Source organism: Haliaeetus albicilla, chromosome 20 (assembly GCF_947461875.1).
Source record: "Haliaeetus albicilla chromosome 20, bHalAlb1.1, whole genome shotgun sequence".
NCBI lineage: Eukaryota > Metazoa > Chordata > Aves > Accipitriformes > Accipitridae > Haliaeetus > Haliaeetus albicilla.
In genome coordinates, this window is record NC_091502.1 from 20,312,114 (window position 1) to 20,333,949 (window position 21,836).

The following is a 21,836-nucleotide window of genomic DNA, read 5'->3' on the forward strand; positions in this document are numbered from 1 at the left end:
TTTCCTGGGCTGAATATCTGGCACCCAAAACCCAACTGCAAGATAAGCAACAGCTGACGTAGTTTATGACTGCCTTGGCAAGCACAAATAAGGGTGCTCCGTGCTAAAGGAGCACATTCTCACTCTTCACTGCTGTGGGCAGTTGCTGTCTCGGCATCGTGCCCCAGGACCAGGGGGACCTCCATCACAGGGCTGCAGAGGGGACAGAGCAGGTCCCCACCTCAGCAAGGCTCAGAGTAGCAAGACAATTAGCTGTTAGCAACATAACTAATGCTATAAAGCCATTTCTTCTTTGGGTTTGTATTCTTGAAAGGACTCAGAGAAGGAAACTGCCCTAAAGCATGTGGATCAAACAGTTTCAGATTTGCTGGTGAAAATTAGTTGGGCTGCAGGGAAAAAAATGAAAGGCTGACTTGGGGCTTCAATGCCCATGTCTCTGCACCTGGAGTAAGGAATCAAAATAATGTAGGAGCACAAGTCTATTCATACCAGTGGAAGCTGCACGCAGTTGCCCACTATCTTTACTGGCTTTACTACATTCATGATTCCTTAGAGATTAGATTCACAACAGCTAAATACCCTTTTAAAGAGCAGACATAGAAAAAAATAATCCCTTTATTTAAAGCATACTGACATTCATCTGCAACATATTTGGTGGGCAGACAGTATGGGAGACAAAACTTGATTCTCACTTCACATGTGCTTTTCCTGTGATTTAGAAAGCATGTTCTAGGTTCCTGGAGGGGCTTTCCTTTCTATAGTCTCCTTGGATGATGCAATATTTGATGATCTTAAAAGTTAAAACTACCTACAAACACAAGCTGCAGAAGCTATTTAGCTCCCTCCCAAGACTCTGCAGCCCTAGCCCTGCCCGATTAACTCTGGGCTACACAGCCCAGTTAAAACTTCCACTTGCCAGGTCGGGGAACCTTACGGATCCATCCACACAACCTTCATCATCACGGACACATAGGAAGTGCGTGTTTGCTTGGGACTGGAATAAGCTTTCAAAAACAAAATGGATTTTTCCCCACTATAGCTAGCTTGATTGCATTCAACGTGGTCACCTATGGAGAATAACCAGTTCATACGACTGCTCCTCACCACGCAGCTACACCTCTGAAGTGAGAAACTACCAAATGAGTGCAGAGACCTGCAATCTGACATCTTGACTGCTGCGTGTGTGTAACCTGAGGATTACCTCAACTAGTTTTCCTCCACTCCACCTGAGTCAAGCACAAACAAGACAATGTTATTTGCACAACTCCAGATCTGCCAAGGAATAAAAATCCATGTCGTTGCAAAACAAAATCCAGTTCCAGAAACTCACATTTTGTTATTTTAATGCATTTTTATTCATAAAACTGTGGTTTCACCAGTAAGATTCATGCGTTGGGCAAACCATTCATTCATTTTCCTTCTACATTTTCCCCAATGAGTAGAAAACATACATTTTTAAATTCCAATCATTCATGATATGTGCCAAGGACATACATAAGCCTGAGATGAAGTATGGCCCATCCTCATACACCTGGAAAGAAAGTTGGCCATTTCCCATGGCCCATTTTGTTCTCACCTGCATGAAACAAGCAGGAGAGCTAACATTGAGATGAGGTAGCCAAACACCACAGACAGTCCCTCGGTAGCATACAGAGATGCATACATAGATTTTAAGATGAAGTCTGAACACTTAAGGTAAATAAGACTTAAAAGTTTCAACTACTCAACTTGAGCAGAAAAAAAGGAAAAAGGAAGAACAATTAAAAATGAGCCAGTCACCTAATTCATAAGCTGGCCCAAGCAGTAAGAACCTGATCCAAAATGCACTTGAATCAGAGTCTCACAGACAGAAACTGAATGGAATAGTAAGATTATTAAAAAACAAATAAGCAAAAAAAAAAAAAACCAAAAAACAAACCAAAACCACACCAAACAATTTTTTGGTTTAAAATGTAATTTCTAAAAATTGAAAATTGCATGGATTTTAAAGTTTTAAAGGCAATTTTTTTCTGCTTATGAAAGAAATTAAAAAAGAAAGAAAAGAGGAATGAAAGTTTAAAGTACTTATGCTGAGTGAAACAAAAAAGTGTTTTCCAAACAAAGAAGCTGTTTCCTGAGACAGTAAGTTAGCCAGCAGGGGAGAGAGAGGAGACACAAGCTGATTATCAACATACAGTAGCTGTCAATTTGGACTGTTCACAGCCCAACAACATGAACATCCCATCTTTCTCCATACAACATAGAAATGTTTATCCCAGAATTTGCACTTGGAGTAACACTCTGAGCAATCAGTGGGAGCAGTTGGACCAGGCTCTTGCTTCTTTAGTTAAACCATTTGCAATCCCCAAATTTATATTTACTCTTGCAGATTCCATTCCTTGCCTTGCAGTAAACCAGGACATGACCACACATCAATAAACACATAAGAAGATACAATGGTATTTCTAAATTCTTGACTGTAACCCACTTGATTAAGAAATCATTTTTACTTGTTTCAAAAAAAATTCAAGGCCACCATGTCATTATGAAGTACATGAGCAAAAGACTGGAGTATATTTACAGGAGAGTACCAAAAATTGGAAGTATTGGAAAAGGGATTGCCAACAGCTTTCAGTCAACAAGTTTCAGACAAATTCTACATTGCTCTTCCTTTCCCCCCTGTGGTTCTTCTCTGGTCTTGTTCTCTATAGTCTCTTAAATAATAACCTTGCTCAAGGGCACAAGAGGTTCAGATTGCAGAGTCTGAACATAAATGCCATGTTTAACATAAGACAAGGGAATGCTAGGAACTAGCATAAAGAAGATGCACAGAAGTGTTTTAAAATACAAAATTTCAGTGTTGGCTTTGCTTTGTTCCCAGAGGATGGGAAGAGACTGGAAACAGAACAGGCCACCTGGTGTCTTAGGAAAATACTCAACTATCAGGCATATCATGAAAGCTGAGAAAACTTTTCAAGAGAACTGGAATTTTAAGTCTGGGGACAAGAAGCCTTGCCCGAGTCTCTCTGAAATGGAGTTGTCCTTTAAACTGCAAAGAATTCTTTCTGAAGAAGGGCTTCAGTGTGAATGAAGCCAAAGCTGGAAAACGAGGGGACTGCCCCAGCCATTTATTAATGTCAAATATGCTGTCTCATGAATCAGGGCAGTTTGTCTGTTTTGGAAGCCTTACAGAAAGCCCAGTGCACCTGGCTTGTTGAGCTCAGCATCAGGCTTTAGGCTGATCCAAGAGGATAGCTGCATTCTGTGTTTTGAATAGTTTGTCCCGCAAACAATTTTTTTAAAAAGGCTTTTATTGAAGAGCCATCAGCAAACAGATCATGCAGAATTTGAACAATACACAGAATGGGGGGGAGGGAGGAACCCACACAAGGCACAACCCCAATTATTTGTCACTTCATAAGATCTAGCCAGCACAAGTGTCACATTTGCTCTTCCAGAGAATAGCTTCGAAAGCTTCCTGATTTGAAAAAGCTAAGTGTTTGTGGGGGATACACACACACACACACACACACAAAATATACCCAGAGTTTTCTTTGGCAACCATCATCACAGTGGCAGATATTTCAGAATTAGGACAAACAGCAAAGGAAGAAATAAAACCCTGATGCAGATTGTGCATGCTTAGCCAGTTATCAGCAGAGTGAGTCCAGGCCCAGCCCTGACTGTTCAGTATAGCGCAAAATGGAAAGCCACCTGAGGCAGCTTTGATTAATAAGCTGCCAGAAAACTAAGGGGGAAAGAAAAAAAGAAAAATATATTTGCTTCTTTTCCAGCATTAATTCCAAAGGGTAAGGGCTGTTTAGTTTCTTTATAAACAGCACAGCCAGTTTCCCCATGCCTTCCCTACCTTTCCACCAAACATCACAGTAAGGTGTGGCTTTTGTTCCCCCATTACCTCCATGCCCCTGCCATGACAGTTTACACCAGCTGAGGATGTCTGAAATCCAATCCCACTGAAGGCAGCAGGAGTTTCATCATCAACAGCACTGCCATTTAATCCACTGTATATACCAGCAGTCAGGGCAATCACCTAGCGCAGCGAGGAAGGCATCAAGCCTAGAACAGGAACTCTTTATGGTAAAGTACAGCATTCGAGAAGAGCAGAAGAGGAAAGCAAGCCAGAGCAGGCAGTTCAATCCATGCACTTTGACTGAACTTTATTATCTGAGAATGCTCTCCATCCATCTGCTGCTTGCTTTTCTCATGGGCACAAGCAATGGTTAGCACTTCAACACAGGTGAGGAAGCAGGAGTGAAATGTTCAAATGACCATGTGGTAAGGCCTGGCCCTACTACCAGCAAAGCCAACAGAGGTATAATGGCCACAGTTGTTGCAGTACCACTTCAGTGGTTGCGCTTGGCCTTTTCAATCCACTGCTTCATGTAGCGGATTTCCAAGGCTCGAGCTTGCTGCACAGATTTGGGGTCCAAAGGGTTGCGGCTGCGTAGGTCCAGGTGATGGGCTCCATCTGGGATCACAATTGCCACGAGGGAATCAGTGATGTTCTGGGTCACCCCACCTGCAGACCATGGGTCCAGGCCACCATTGCTGTAAGGAAAGAATACTTCATTAGGGTATATCCACACAGCAGTTAAAAGTGGGGCTGCGGCTCACGTCAACATACCCACATTGACTTTCAACTAGTTTTGCATATGTACCAACAGAAACAGACCTCAGCCCTGTCTCAATGTCTTGTGCCCACCCCCCTGCTGAAAAGAGCTTTTTTGACAGAGGTATTAGCAGCTTAAGGAAGGCTACACTTCTGTCAATCATCTGCTAATTCAGATTATAACCTATAAGAGTGTTGCAGCCTCTGGAGATAGATCTGCTGCCACCTGTCATTCTCATAAAAGGATCAGGTTCCCCTGTACAAAGACATGTCCAAATTCCCAAATCAAAAGCACTTTGCTTTCCTTCTTCACAGTCTGCCATAAACTAATAACTAACTGGACCTTTTAGAGCTGAATTCTACCTTTTACTGTCTCAGCTGGGTGCCAACCTGGTTTTGCAAAGAAATGCTTGGACTTTCCATTAGTCCCCTTATTTCTGATACCAACCATATTAAAATAAAGCTTTTATCCCTCAAAAAACTGTCTGCAATGACTCTTCCTCTGGGACAGGACAATTTAATGCAATTTACTCCCCCTCCTCCCTCAACCCAAGTCAATGAAAGGATTCCTTGCACTGTAGATCTGGCTCCAAATAATGCCTGGTCCATGGAGCAGGCCAATGGCTGAATGGGGATGAGAGTTTTGCCTCTCTCATTCCTAGGTTCAGACTCAACCCAGTAATCCCTACTACATCTTATTTTCCTTTACCACAAGATTCTTCCCACATGTGGTCCATCTTTCTGCACAAAGAAACATCCGTATACTTATGGAACTACACAAACCTAAACCTGTTCCTTACTTAAAACACTGGACCTACCCACAAAAGGAAACATTAGAGATGGACTATTGTATGTCAGTGTAAGTTTCTAGGAGGATCTAAGAAATTAAAACATCCTTGGATGATAAGAGATATGCAGCTAGACAGATACCACAATGGCAGCACCAGAAAATAACAGAAAAAAAATAATGAATAAAAAAAGAGTTTTGTGGAAATAACTAAGAGTAAAAACCTGATGGGGTCCGAACTAATACTTTTTTCAGTGGAGACACAAATAAAGCAAGTATCTTGAACCTCTGTAGTTCTTTATTTTCAGTGGTTCTAAATATGACTTAGGAGAAGAGAAACATTTTGTATTCACAAAACAAAAAGCATACAGACCTGACCAATAAGCAAAACCCATTTGATTTAAAAGGCCACCTGAATCAGCAGAGCACCTTGGCAACAGGGGGATGAGTTGCTGAGAGACCCAAGATGTACATGAACTTGGATCTTTTGGTCCCAGTCATGTGGAAACTAAGCATGCCACAAGAAAACAACACTGTCTCTGGCTGTTTCTGGGAGCTTCTGGATGCATCCTCTGTGACTCCTGCCAAGTGATGGCACCAGAGTCACTGACACAGTTTGGGAAGTGATACTTGCTGAGAGGAGGGGTGACTGAGGGCTCACCACACAATAATCATAAGTCTTAACAGCTTTACAGAATAAGGTAATTCAGTACCAACTGGAATGGATTATTTGTGTTAAAACTACACATGCATGTAAGTACTCAGTTGCCCATCTTGCAGGACAGGAGTTTCCCAATGTAAACAGAAATAGTAAAAGAAAAGAAAGAATAAGAAAGTCAGCCATTCCTTCCTAGCAGTGGCCAGGCAAGTACAGCTTCAGAAAAAAAAAACAAATGCAAAATATCAGCACACTAGTTCTGTTTTTAATTCGTAATATTTCCTTGACAGCATAAATAGGGTCCTGCCTATCCCACAAACAGTTTCCTTTCCTATCATGTCATCAGACCCTCCTCAGCCCTCCAGCCCTACCCAGAACAAGGAGAGGTTTTACACAATCTTAGCAGCCCTGTCTGTGCATCCTTTTTTAACACATCCACTCTCCACAAGTGGCAAGTATCCTTTTATTAACTTTTTTCCTCTCACCTTTTCTCTTCAGCCAGGCACTGTTACGCCTTCTCTTCTTTTCCTCCATTCCCTTCTTTTATGCTAACAATACCCTCTTCTGCACATAGGTCCAGTATCTCTCAAAACAGAGCCTTCATTTTCTGCCTCTCCCCTGCCAGTGCAAAACTGGATAGGTGGTTGCCCTAACTTAGAAGCATACAACCTAGGTGTGATCCATACCAATTTTCAGACTCTGCACAACAAATTTTGTACTGTCTGATTCAACCTGGGCTGATTTTGACCACCATAGTATGTTGATGACAAGACACTACTAACTGCTACAAGCTCTCTGCCACCACATGCATGAACAGCATCAAAACACCATTTCCACCACTGTGTAGCACTTCCACACCAAGTACACAGCATGTTCCAGTAAGAGTATCAGGAGTGGAAGCTGCTGGAAGAGAAAGGGCAAACAGGGTTCTGAAAAACCTAATTTCCTCAAAGTAGTGTTTTAGTAACGATGTGCTGCCCAGGACAGGCAAGTAATATCTGCCTACAGCTTAAGTAACTACTCACACACTAGATTATCTCCAAGAAGGTACCAAAGTGGCAATGGAGATTCCTGCATCGATACCATACAATATGTACAACGCGCTGCTCGCAGAGCGAGATGTGGCAACACCAGTTTAAGCATCCTGGCCAATCCCACTGCAGCTGGATAAATCCACCCGACAGTGGTTCTCTTTAGATGAAGTATTCTTCCCTTCCTGAGCTAAACTGTTGTGCAAGTTGCCTGACACTTGAAACAGTGCTTTTTACCCCACAGGGAGCTGCATCCTCTGGTAAACACAGGGATATTTTTTGTAAAGCACTCTACAGTGTTCAAGGATAAAAGGCTCTTATATAAAATGTACAGTGTTGACAATGTATTTGTTCGAAGAGAAACAACCCAGCTTGAGACCCAAAGCTTTGTGCGTACAGCACTACTTCATTCATTTCGTTGCTTTCAAGCTTTTCTCATTTAAAGCTCCTTCAGCTGGCATAAATTCTTAACACTTATTTATATTTGTTTGCTTGTCTATCGCTTACAAAGCTGATTTCTACTGTACAGAGCTGTCAAGCCTTGGAAATAAGCACCACTCTGCAAAAATTAAGTTAAACCAACAAATTTTTTTTCATCAAAAAGTTTTTTGGAAAAGGGTGGAATTTCTCACTCTAGAGCAGATATCCTGCTGGGACAGAAACAGCAAAAGGCAAACAAGAGGAAAGCAACAGGCCTTTGGAGTCAAACAGACCAACGCTAATAGCTAAAATCCGGAGAATAATCCCCAATTCAAGTAAGGACTTTCTACTTTTAAAATACACACCTATTTACCAAGTCCAACAGACTAATTTTGAGTTTTGTTTAAAGAAGTGGCAGGGTTTTCTCTGAAAAAGGCTTTGCACAATTTTAACCAGAGCACAAAGGACTACATATCCAGAAGCTGCCCGCAGTGGGCAATCAGTACAGCAAGTCGGAACTCCTGAAGCACTGGCTTTAATGGGTTTATTAAATGCCTCCCTACCACATAACAACCTAATGAACAGCCAGTACTTGGCTGTTCAAAACTCTGTATCACCTCACAGCAGAAGTACAGCTACATGAACTTCCTTTTAAAGAAAGCAGAGTTTAACCTTAAAATAAGGAAAGTGAAGGCTGAGTAGAGAGCAAGCAACATGCACTAATCTTTGCACTAGACTGAAACATTATTTCACTTATTGTCCACATACAAAAGTGTTTCAGACAAACTTGTTGTATCACCAGTATGTCTTGCTAGAATGGAAGCATCTCCTTGTATTTGGATCTTGCACAAGTTTGTTGAAGCTTGCCTAATTACCACTAAAAGAAAAGGGCAATTGGCAGTGATAGGAAAGCTCCCCAAGTTACTTTCCCTTTGATACAGAAAAGAGAGGGAAGAGGAACAGCACACCAGCCCATCCACAAGGCTATCACCCTGAGCAACAGTTTTAGTGACCAAGGTCCTGTGCCACAGCTAGAGCTTGTTTAGACTTTCCTTTTATGTGGAAGAGACTGTGCTTTGGCTTCATAAAAGCTAAACGGATTTACCAGCATGGGAAGCCTGGACTTTGGCCACAAGATAAGAAGGAATCCACATGGGAAGAAAATTACATTTGGCAGAATCCCAACCCAGATTCTTCTTTTAGAGTCACACAGGCAGCAACAGAACAGTTGGCTTCTTTGGCCACTGCAACTTGACCATTTTACTCTCAAGAGCAACACAAAGCATGCCCATCATTTATTGAGCTGGAGTGTTGGAGACAGATCCTTTTGCTACTTAAGGCAGGCTCTCTGCACTGACAACCCAAATTGGTGTAAGACTGCACTCTAGAAGCTGAAGCAAGTCTCACCTGAAGACAATGTTGCTGTGTGAACTTATGTTTTTCCCTCCATACATAGAAAGGATCCAAGAGGGACGAGGCCTCACTCCCCACAGCTTGTAACACTCTTCTGAAAGTGCATCAAAGTCCCATTTCTGAGGCTCGAACATGTCATTGACACCATCTGTGCACATGGGCATCACCATCTCAGTGCAAGCCTGAAAGAAAGAGCAAGACAACAAGATGTATTCCCAGGAAACCGTCCTATAGTTGTTAGTGCAGTATTTAAATAAAAAAAGCCTAAACAGCATTTGATCAGTAATTACTGTCAAACTATCATAGAAACATTTAGGTTGGAAAAGACCTTTAAGATAGAGTCCAACCATTAACCTAACACTGCCACACCCACCACTAAACCATGTTCCTACGCACAACGTCTACACGGTCTTTTCAATATCTCCAGGGATGGTGACGCCACCACTTCCCTGGGCAGCTGGTTCCAATGCTTCATAACCCTTCTGGGGAAGAAGTTTTTCCTACTATCCAGTCTAAACTTCACCTGCCATAACTTGAGGCCATTTCCTCCTGTCCTATCACTTGTTACTTGGGAGAAGAGACCAGCCCCCACCTCACTACACCCTGCTTTCAGGCAGTTGTAGAGAGTGATAAGGTCTCCCCTCAGCCTCCTTTTCTCCAGGCTGAACAACCCCACTTCCCTCAGCCGCTCCTCATAGGACTTGTGCTCCAGACCCTTCACCAGCTTCGTTGCCCTTCTCTGGACATGCTCCAGCACCTCAATGTCTTTCTTGTAGTGAGGGGCCCAAAACTGAACACAGGACTCGAGGTGCGGCCTCACCAGTGCCAAGTACAGGGGGACGATCACCTCCCTGCTCCTGCTGGCCACACGATTTCTGATACAGGCCAGGATGCTACTGGCCTTCTTGGCCACCTGGGCACACTGCTGGCTCATATTCAGCCAGCTGTTGACCAACACCCCCAGGTCTTTTTCTGAAGGGCAGCTTTCCAGCCACTCTTCCCCAAGCCTGTAGCGTTGCATGGGGTTGTTGAGACCCAAGTGCAGGACCCAGCACTGAGCCTTGCTGAACCTCATACAACTGGCCTCGGCCCATCGATCCAGCCTGTCCAGATCCCTCTGTGGAGCCTTCCTACCCCTGAGCAGATCAACACTCCTGCCCAACTTGGTGTCATCTGCAAACTTACTGAGGGTGCACTCGATCCCCTCGTCCGGATCATTGATAAAGATATTAAACAGAACTGGCCCTAATACTGAGCCCTGGGGAACACCACTTCTGACTGGACACCAACTGGATTTAACTCCATTCACCACCACTCTTTGGGCCCAGCCATCCAGCCAGTTTTTTACCCAGCAAAGAGTACACCTGTCCAAGTCACAAGCAGCCAGTTTCTCCAGGAGAATGCTGTGGGAAACGGTGTCAAAGGCTTTACTAAAGTCTAGGTAGATGACATCCACAGCCTTTCCCTCATCCACTAAGTGGGTCACCTTGTCATAGAAGAAGATCAGGTTAGTCAAGCAGGACCTGCCTTTCAGAAATCCATGCTGACTGGGCCTGATCGCCTGGTTGTCCTGTACATGCTGCGTGATGGCACTCAAGATGATCTGCTCCATAACCTTCCCCAGCACTGAGGTCAGACTGACAGGCCTGCAGTTCCCCAGATCCTCTTTATCACTCTTCTTGTAGATACTAAGCAAAAATTTCATCTTTCACACAATGAATTCTCTGACACCTTAGTGATACTAGCTAAAAAAAGAAATACAAATTATACCCTGGAAGCAACATAACCCCCACAGCAGCAATTAATCTAACTCACAGTCTGTTCCTACTTGCTCCCTTTCCCACATGCTTTCGGAAGCAGGCAAGAAACAAAATGCAGAGTGGATGTGTTGTTTCGATGAGCACAGCTGCCATATTCTTTGTTACCCACATGGTGTTTCCCCCCTTTCTCACAGGACAACATATAAAGCCTGCACATCTCCTGGAGCTGTGCAGAACAAATACATAGGAGACAGTAGCCAAGAGCAGGTCACAACCTGAACATCAAATTCTTACGACCTTGCTTCTGGAAGAAGCTGCCCTGCTCCTCAGTCAAGAGACTGTATATAAGAGTGTTGCATGTGCTTAGTAAATGGGATAGGCAGAGCAGAATACCCTGGACCTCTTACCACAGGGATCTCTTTTTGTTACCTACTTGATGGGGAAGGTTGTGTCTCAGTGAGCTACAGGATAAACAGCTTTAGTTGAAAGCAATCAGTATCAACATATCCTGACATATTTGCATGCACAAATTGGGGTGGACAGCTGTGATGGGGGGATTACAAAACCAAGATGCTGCTGCTGTACATCATTTTCCAGTCAATATAAAGAGCTGAAACTCAACAATTAGCTAGATAATGAAGACACAACCTAAACCTCCTGGGAAAGCTGCTTCTCTTCTCTGCCTTGCCCTCCCCCATACAATCATACTTGCTTCATGATTACATTTGTCATCAGTACATCAATTACATCTGGCACAATATATTGACAGCTAAATGACTTGGTAATTCGCCATCAGCTCTAGCTCAAAAAACCTCACTGAGTTGCAATTTAGAAAGGATAGAGCGCATACCTGATAGTACCAACCCAACTGGCCCAGATTCTTTGTTGCAGTCTCAGACATGTCTAAGCATGAGGCTTCTCCTGAATAATTGTAGTATAAATTTACCGCCTGGAACACATTCTGCAGCAACAATTTGTCAGAGAGACTGGGATCCTTCAAGAACTTGCAGACTTCCTGCAACAAAGAGAGAAGAGGGGGTCTAAATCTGCAAGAAATAAAGATTAACACATGATACCTGATGGTTCTGCTTTGAGAAGTGACCCTGCAAGGAATACATTTGTGGGGATCCACATTTCCTCTCTCACTAATTCTCCCACATCAAAAAGGACATAGGCTCAAAATTTTCTCTTTAATTGCAAGCTCTTGCAGCTAAGCCTGGCATCAGAAGGTCTAATTGCATGTGCTTTTTGTGCAGCATTTCTGTTCCTCAAGAACAACTCTGCAGGATAGCGGAAGCTTTTCAGTCATCCCTGGCACTCTTCTTCTGGGCTCTTGATGCAACCTATTAGCCATACAAGTGGCAGTTAGTCAACAAACCAGTTGATGCACAAGAAGATACTGCCCTGGTTCTCTTTTTTCAGCCACATTGGTTCTATCGAGTCAAAAACAAAGGAAAAGGTGCAGGCTAGGAGAAAAGGAGAGAATTAGTTAAACCAAATGGTCAATTCTAAAAGACAGTGTTTCTCAATTACCTGTATAGGCCAAGCTGGCAAAGGCTGCAAGAAGTCAGCTTTATAGGGATAGTTCACCATAGCCAAGTTTACCCATGTTTCACTCAGCCAATTTTTCAATAGAGCAGCATCCTGAAGATTTTTTAATGGGCTGCACAAATGAAATGTGCTGGAAAGCCACTGTAAACCTGCATCTTTAATAAAAAAAAATTTAAATATTTAATGTATTGTACCATTAACACATAGGTCAGTTGTGCTGCTAAAAAATATTTTCACTTAGTATAAATAATCTGGTGAAATTATTCCACATACGTACAAGCACAGCAGATCAAATTTTAGTCAGCACCTCTAAGTGAAGGGAAATACAATCTGCATACTTCAGCGTATGGGTATATCACAGCTAAGATAATGTTACCTAAAAACCCAAAGATTTACAAGATATTTGGCATTTTTTTGCTAGGAGGTAACATCAGGGCACACTTCTTCCAACGAAAGGAAAACTTCAAACCAGCTAGCACACAGTGCAAGGACTATTAATCGATAGATCTCCTGGGACTCTCCTGGCCTTCCCTTTCATTATTTGATCTGGTCTAGAAACTCATCCAATTCAGCTTCCTTGATTTTAATTAGCTAACTCATCATACCAGGCTTTCTCTTTAGGACACAGAACTGAAGTAGCAAGATTTATTTTTTTTTTAAATTGCATTCCTTTGCTCTACAGCAACCTCATCTGATATGGAATTATATAATCATTTAGGTTGGAAAAGACCTTTAAGATCAGAGTCCAACCATAAACCTAACACTGCCACAGCCAGCACTAAACCATGTCCCTAAGCACCACATCTACGTGTCTTTTAAGTATCTCCAGGGATCGTGACTCAACCATTTCCCTAGGCAGCCTGTTCCAGTGCCTGACAACCCTTTTGGTGAAGAAATTTTTCCTAATATCCAATCTGAACCTCCTCTGGCACAACTTGAGGCCATTTCCTCTCATCCTATCACTTGTTACCTGGGAAAAGAAACTGACATCCCCTTGCTACAACCTCCTTTCAGGTAGTTGTAGAATCATAGAATCATTTAGGCTGGAAAAAACCCTTAAGATCATTGAGTCCAGCTGAGCCCCTAGCACTGAATTTGTAAGGATTGCAGTGATTTTCTATACCCAATTGCCTCAGTTGGTATTTAAACTATTCTTTTTAACAGTAACAGCTATCTAGCCTACTTTGTCAGAAAGGAATACAAGCCTTGAGGTTCTGATCTGGAGTCAGCTCCTATCTGACCTTAGGGGTGTTTGGACCTGGATTCTGAATCACACCAGGCCTGAATGAGCTTGTGATCCAACAAAACAGACATTTTTAAAAAAATAACGCTAAGCTCATTTGGCAGTTTCCAGTACTAAGAGTATAGTTTCAAAACCACCAATACATATACAGGTGAAAGCCATAACACAAGCTTGCTGATTTTATGAATGCGTAACACAATCCTGAACATCACCACCCTTTGAAAAAAGGTATTGGTGAGGTCTTACCTGTTGAGGAAAGGTGGTTAATGGCATTCCAGGAATTCCGGATGCTTTCTGAGCAGCCTGTCCCACTCTTTTTGAAATCATTGGTCACTATGCTGAAATAAGTGCCACACGGAACCAAATCACCAAACTGCCAGATTGGGGCAGAGGCTGCCAGAGCTCTGCAAATGGACAGAAAAACATCCTGAACCCCTGCAAAGTGAAATTCCATCCTCTGGTCAATACCCTCCCCACAGTCACTATCTAAGTAGCATTTATAATTCAGCTTGGATACTGAGCCCTAGGCGAACTTACCATGATGTTGCAAAACTATTCTATAGGTCTGCATGCAAAGGCTGTTGAAGGTTTTAAGTCTTAGACACTAGTACAAAGATATCAGTAAATACATAAAGTTGAAATTCAAACTTGCTTACTTTATTGTTTTCATTCTCATCTAGCAACTATGTCTTTCTCACTAGGCATTATGAAAACTCAACTGAGGAGAGCCCCTGCCCACAAAAATCTACTCTCTAGCAGACAAAGGTAGGGGAATTACTATTCTTGTTTCCCAGAGAAGAACTAAGGCACTGAAGAGATTAAAGACCTGCCTCAAGCCACCAGTAAGTCTGGTGACCTTAAAAAAAAATTAGGTGCAAAGTCAGTGTTCATAATAATTGTTTTTACAAAACCAACAGATAGGTCTGAAAATACACACCATCCAGTACCTGCTGACCTACAGTTGTCTTTATTAGGCAAAGAGTGCCTCTTCCCAAATTAAAGGTAACTTTATTCTTCCTCCCAATAGTGAAAAATTCAAGCTACCTTGAATTATGGTACTTCTCCTAGTGCCGTAATATTTATAGCACAGAAGTAACAAATGTCTGCTCTGTGTTTGAGCAGGATGAGTACACTCACCCAACTACCACATGGGGGTACTTCATCCTAAACCAGGCTGCAAGCATTCCTCCATAAGATCCTCCTATAGCTATGACAGGACTGTAACGGGCTCCTGCAATGGTCGTTTTTAAGTACTCAATTAGTACTGCAAAGTCTGCCAGAGCTTGTTCTGATGTCAGGTAATTCAGATGCTTGGAATCCTGAGACAAAGAAAGCAGGTTATAATACATATATAGCACAGGAGTGACTTCCAGCAGCAGTCTTTCTATCCCACACAGCAGCTGTAGAGTTCGAAACATGTGCCTGATAACAAATGAAATATTCTTTGCAGGTGTGCCTTGAAGTGCTGGAAAAATTTCAGAATTTTTTTTTTATCCTAGAATTGATAGTTACAAAAATAGGATAGTTGTGTACTTCTAGCACATTTAAATCTTACTCAGGCTAACAATCATTGCACTGGCAAGAATTACAATAGGCAGAATTATGTTTGCATAGAACACATTTAAGGAAGACAAAAGACGACACTTACGCTGAAAGACTCATTCCCAAAGGGCAAAGATTCTCCATAATATCTATGTTCAGCAAACACTAGCATGGCATTAAGTTCTTCAGCCACATCCCACATAAAACCCTGGTTGGAGGAAAACAGACACTTAAATAAGTTGAATCAATTATTTTCAAAGTCTCTACTTCCAGTCTAGTGTATTCCAACTCTTATTCTTTGATTAGAACGATATCACTATCAAAATACAACTAGAAAGACAGAGTACATTTTAGTTTTAAAGTATCACTGAAGCAAGAAAGACACACAAAACAGATATCCACCCAGAGACAGGGACACGTACAAAGAAAATATGTATATTTAAATGCTGCAAAATATTAAGCAGTATTGTTTTGTGAATAGACACAGGCAATCCTGCCAGAACTCCTACAGCATAAGATTAATCCACAGGAAATGAAAAAAGCTACAGGAGAAAAGCATGCATTTGAGTTAGGACTACATTACAGAAAACAAAAAAATTGTTTGGCTATAAGCAATAATCTAGAGCATTGCAATACACTTATTTCCAACTAATAAATAACTACTACTTGTTATTACTTATTGACAGCAGCTTGTTACCACCAGTTATGGAAACAAGCAGACAGAGATCGCCTGCTGACCGAACAAAGTGTGTAGGCAGTCCTTGGTTGCTTTGAGCTGAGCACATGCCACCTCCTGTTGTGTTACTGGACTTTGTATTGAAGTGGCTGAAAAATACCCACACTCCATTCTACATTTGTATCAGTCAGGGAAGTAAAAATTTCCACAGGTCTTGTCATAGAACAAGAATAATCTATCTTTGATTTCCAGCCCCCTTCATTTCACTTCACATTTTTCTTATAGAGAAAAAACAACTATCAAAACCTCCCATTTTACTTGGGGAACCTAAAATACAAGGATAGATGTAATTTGCTCCAAAATTTTGCATTCTTAGCTTGAGGCACCTTACAGTGTTTATTCTAGAAATTTTCTTCACTACTGCAGGAAGTTAATGTAAGTGCATCGCTTTGATTTCTATGGGCTTCAAATAGGACCCTGAACCCCCTAAAACTTTTTCTGTACTTTTGTTCAGCTTCCTCCTCTCCTGTAACAACCATAACAACCATTACAAACTTCTCTTTAAACGATAGATTCTGACACTGTCTCTTTGTTCTTCCTTATTTTTTCAGTATGCCACTACTGGAAAGAAGGACTAATTTAAGAATCAAGAATCTCTTTTCTAAATACCGTATTGTTGCAGAACCATGTGATGTCTCCTTCATTGCCTGTATAAAATAGTATTGGTCCATTGTCTTTCTTCCAGTGCTGATCTGCTACTAGATACCGTTGCTGGAATGTAAGATTTTCATCAAATCCAAAGTGATCAATCTGTAAGAACAAGGAACAACAACATGTTCAGAAAGCTAAAGTTGATCCCAGAGTCCACTGGAAGTGTTGACAATTACTCTGCAGACGAAAAATAAAGAACAGCAGAAAAGTTTTACTAAGATAAAAAAAATGACATTGAATTAATTTATATTCCTAATACATCAAAATTCTCCTGCTTTAGGATGGAAACCAGCCAAAATTACAGCTGTATACACTGAAGGAGAAAAGTTATTGTCAGCTATAAAAAAATCCATGCCCTTTTTATAGCATCATACTTAACATGAGAGATTCTAAATATATTTAGGTAATCGGACAAATCTGCTGAGGGATCAATTAAGTATCTGATGTAATAAAACTGTATCAACAAGTAAAAAGAGTCACTGTCCTGCAGTGTTTTGAGTCTTAGGAAAATTCCTTACTAGCCTTATTTATTTAAAAAAAACAAACAAACAAACAACAAAAAAACATACCCAACCCCTCTTCCTTTTCTCCTCCTTTCAGCATAAGATTGAAATTTAAACAGATTCTTGTTAGAAAGTGTTGGGTTTTTTTTTTAATTCTTAGAAAATACTAATTCCTTGTAGTAGTTGTACTATTGACAGATTTTTCAAAGTTTTATGGAATGCTTCTTCTCTCCTTGCAATTTTCACTAATTCACATACCCTCCCCAATTCTTTCCACTGCCCTACAAATATTGGAAGTCTATACATACCACTTAAACCAAACCCCACAGTGTTAGCTTCATTCCCTCATTAGAAATTTAAGTTCAATTCCTAAAGTCAGTTTTTCAGCTTTTATTCACACTGCTTTGTATGCACTATCCTCCTTGACCCATCCTTCCCCAAGCAATCATCCATACTGGAAAGTTTATCAATTGCTTTTACAAAGTAATTCCCTGCATAGACAATCTTATTCTGGAATACCCACATAGGCTTCTACTATAAAAAAAATAAAAACCAAAACAAAACACACAACTACTCCAGAAGAGCTATGCCGCTTAATTACCATGTAGTCACAAATCATCACTACTTTTATTCAACAGTTGAAGAGAACTTGTAGCTTCCCAATTTGGACTTGCATCAGCATAAAGCATCATCTTCTCCCTTCATAGTTTCTTGCTGGCGGTAACAGCCTGACATCTGCTGGCTTGAACATCTCTGCTCACCCATCTGTCTTTACACTGACAACTCTGCCAAATCTCTCAGATGCTCCAGGAACCAACCTTTCACATTTCCTACTTTGAGAATATCTGCAAGTTAATGTTAAAAAGCAGCAAACTACACACAAATGCAAGCACTCGCTGCTAACTTAGTGACCTAACTGCTACGCAGATTCCTCCAGGCAGCTCAGGAAAGCCTAACTCTTGACCTGCAGGATCCAGCTACTCCACACCATGTACTTATATTTGCTTTGGGTCAAACAGAGTGCAGGAACTTAAGACATACAATCTGCTGCAAAGTGTCTTTCCCAAACTCTCCCAAAGCTTTCTCACTGCTGGACTGAAGTGAGAGGACAGTTGTGTTGCAGCTCATGGCTAGCAGAACAGCAGGAGCAGCTGAAGGTCTTTGCATGGTCTTGACAGACATGAGAGAATGTCTTCGCCCTGAATAAGTTAACTTCAGTGACTACGTCCAGACCCAAATAAGACTAATTTATGCATGTTCTACAGTTTTGCTCAGTGGGACCATTTACTACTTACTCATATGTACGTGGTGATGTTATCATGCGCACATTTAAGGACTCTCACTGAATTCAAGTGCTGACAACATATGCTGGGCTTATTTTACACTGACAACTCACCTGCTCCTTTCTCATTCGCAGTTATTAATTTTAGTTTCACTTTCTACATCAAGCATAATCAAGACTGATTAGATGTAGTGATTAGATATAGAAAGGCAGAGCAAGGTCAGCAACTGAAAGGTCAGCAACTGAAAAAGTCTTTGGTCATAAGTCCTTGGGACAGTTAAAGAAAAGGGTTAGATAAGGCACTTCTAATAAAAATCACAGTATAGTCAGACTATACTATAGTCTAGTCTAGTCTAGTCAGACTATACTATAGTCTAGTCTTTCTCCAACACTATTAGAAAGTACAACTAATACATCTTTTGTTTCAGGTCTGTTTGTAAAGGGCAGAAGTATCTTTTTCTATTTAACTTTTCTGGTTAGGCTGCTAGCCACAGATAGGAAAAAATAAGCTCCTATGTCCTGTCTGCCTTTTATGGAATCATCTATAATTAAACATTTAGCTTTAAAACTTGATTCCACATCCTTCCTGCCTGAAGCCATTGCACCAACTACAAAACTACACCACAAAAAGTATTCAACTTTCCTGAACTACAAAGATATGTACCAAAATCTCCTCAGTACAAGCAGCTTAATATGCAACAGAAAAAAACATATGGGGGTGGGGGAGTGGGAAGAGGGAAAAAAATCAGAATAGTTTAACAGATAAGCATCCTTTTGGCACCAGGCTGAGGTTATTCAATGGGATATTGTGCAGAACAGATTCTAAAGCCCATCTTACTGTTCCTATCCCACAGGAGCCGGAAAATTAGAATAGTAATACTCCAATATGAATATATTTTCCTGAATGATGGCTAGTTTTCTTTAGAGATATGATTTACTATGGTTTCCTTGTGATGTGACCTGTCAGTCCACTCCCACAAAACAAACATCAAAATCCCAGTGCTCTAGTGAGTCTGCCTCTCAATACCAAGAGGAAGAAAAGTACAGGAATTTAAGTTTTCTTTTGCCAGTTTTAGTAACCACATTGATCAAAGTGTCACAATTCTCTATCTTGACTCTGGGCCACGCTGTAGACTCACTCACTGCCATCAGTCACATTCTTTCCCACTCCTCCCTCAGTCTGTAAAGTTTTGATAGCCTCACGGCAGCTAAGCTGCCTCTATTTGTAACACATCAAACCATGGACACATGTAAGATCCCAGGCAGCACACACTCAAGTCCAGACCTCTCCAGAAAAAAAATCCGAAGTACCTATTACTCAACTGAAGAGCAGGAACAGCTTGACTGCTAGATGACAGGGCTTCATACCTTGTAGTAACTTGTGTCTTACCCTTGAAAAGACATGACTTAAACCCCAAACCCTAACATTTGTAACAGAGACAAAGAAAGAGAGAAAGATGTTACAGCTGCTGGTTATTGCCAAAAAATTCTGAATCCAGAACATCAAAACACAGCTGGGAGGTGTCCCAAAGAATATCTCCTTACAAGAGTAAAAACTGTTTGAAAATTTAGTAAGTCAGAGGGAAGAAGCACAAGAATCAATACAGAATTGTGAAGTGAAAGGTTTGGACACCAAGGGAACGCTGTAGTTCAAGAACAGCAGATGGAGCTGTCGTGTAGCCAAACTAGGCTGCAGGAACATGCAGGGCTGCGCATGGGAGCTGCTGGTTCTCATTCAACAAGTGCTTTCTTTCACTATCCTCTATAGAACAGGTATGCAAACAAGTAATTAACCCCACAAACTGTATGAAGTATACTTTACAAGGCAAATCACCCAGATTTTTTTTTGCTTTTTTTTCTTAAGTCAGATCTCATTAAAAAGTTGAACCATAAAATTTCTTTTCTGCACTTATGCAAAAGGAGTAAGACAAAAGCAATGACTTTTGCAACCAGACTTAAATAGAATAGACCACAACAGCAAAAAGAAAAAAGCAGTTTAGTACACACTTACAGTACCTTAACTGTTGGTTAGAAGTTATACTAGCATATATGAAGTTTTTCTACTTAAAATTTTCATAAATACAATTATTGCCAGGATGTCAGCAGGTCCTGAGCAACCTAATACAATTTTGAAATTGGCTCTGCTTTGAGTGGAGGTTAGACCAGATGACACGCAGAGTTCTCTTCCAAAACTAAACTATTCTAGGATTAATCCAAACCAGTTACACAGCCTAAAGTTTTAATCTTCTGTAAACAGGACTACCTAGCAAGTTTGGTTAGAAGTAAGAATACAATCATCAGCAGCATACAACAGCAATGTTTTCAAGTGGAGCTATGATGTACATAAAACACTGACACAGAAACAATCATTCTGATATTAATAAAAGGAAGGATAAAAATAGAAAAAGGAGTACTGATAGTAAGTTATGAGTAAGTTTAAGGGAAACTTTTGTCAGTTGAGGTAGGCAGGATAGGAATACTTTGAAGAGCTACAGCTGCGAGGCAAAGAAAGCGAGCAACAAAATTTCAGTTCCATGTACAAAAATCTTCACAAACCTTAATCAAAAAAATGAATCATCTTGTATTTTCCTGCACTTTTGAGTCCAAAGACTCATGAAGCATTTGGGCAAAATACAAACGTAGACACAACAGATTGCTTGAGAGGCAGCCAGCTCCAGATGGAAGACTGCAGCCACTACCCAAAGCACAGCTTCTGAGAACTGCACTCACTGAGTTTGATTAAAAATGGCAGTAGGCAGTACGAGACATTGTGCCCAAGAGGCTGATGAGAGCTCCAGGCTGAAGGCTCTAGTCAGCAGCTTTGATCCTTTAGCTCAGAGAAAGTTTCTACAGTGAATTGCAACTCATGGCTCAGGACAAGGAGAACGAACTCACATTGGAAGGAAGGGCCAAAATGCACCTTGCTGCCTTCAGCTTGAAATACATGGCACATTTCTTTGACTTTACCTTATATGTACACATGTATCACATGCTTTTGTCAATCTCTCAAAGATGACTTATCTCAGGGTGGCTTTTTTTTTTTTTAAATGTGCTTTTTTTGTGGTTTTGGAAGTCCATTTAAAGTAAAACAAGCTACTCTGCCACAGATCTCCCCTGGGGAGGAGGAAAAAAGCACAACAGATGTTAGTTATTGTACAGATGTTAGTCTGCTTAATATACTCCTGGAAGCATTCAGGAACTATGGAAATGAGTGAAGTACAAAGGCAAAACAGGACACATGGGCTAAAACCCACTTCCTTCTCAGCAGCACCTTAAGGTCATTAGTGATTACAGAGACAGGACAGCAAACCCAACCCTTTATCAAAGAGAGACTGTAATTCACAGGGTAGTTTCTAACCAAAAGCATTTAATGTCATTCGAGGTGGTAAATCAGCACCTGATGGTTTTATGCTTTTGAGTTTGACAAGATTGTGAGTTTCTGAAAGCCCTTCTGTCACGCCTTGAATTTCCATCCTCTATGCAATAGCTTTATTTTCCCAAACTTGGATATTCCATGTGAAACCAAGTCAGTTGCTTTACTGGTAAGAAGCCAGGGGATTTCAAGAGTCATGCTCCACCCACCACACATTCATGGGGTTGTTTTGAGTGCTCATCCTGTCTGAATTATTTCCTGAGGACAGGAAGATACA

The 21,836-nt window shown here is 41.1% G+C and overlaps 1 protein-coding gene across 1 annotated transcript in view; it reads right to left on the bottom strand.

The window, feature by feature from the left end:
- Window positions 1–1,331: 1,331 nt before the first annotated feature.
- PRCP (prolylcarboxypeptidase) overlaps window positions 1,332–21,836 on the bottom strand; it is a 31,115-nt gene continuing 10,610 nt past the window's right edge. The window contains exons 2-9 of the mRNA XM_069808443.1: window positions 16,360–16,500; window positions 15,121–15,222; window positions 14,610–14,791; window positions 13,719–13,876; window positions 12,212–12,384; window positions 11,529–11,693; window positions 8,913–9,100; window positions 1,332–4,548 (exon numbers count right to left, since the gene is read on the bottom strand). Of these exons, the coding sequence (XP_069664544.1) occupies window positions 4,344–4,548; window positions 8,913–9,100; window positions 11,529–11,693; window positions 12,212–12,384; window positions 13,719–13,876; window positions 14,610–14,791; window positions 15,121–15,222; window positions 16,360–16,500 (1,314 nt within the window). The 3' untranslated portion in view covers window positions 1,332–4,343. The remainder of the gene's footprint in view (window positions 4,549–8,912; window positions 9,101–11,528; window positions 11,694–12,211; window positions 12,385–13,718; window positions 13,877–14,609; window positions 14,792–15,120; window positions 15,223–16,359; window positions 16,501–21,836) is intronic.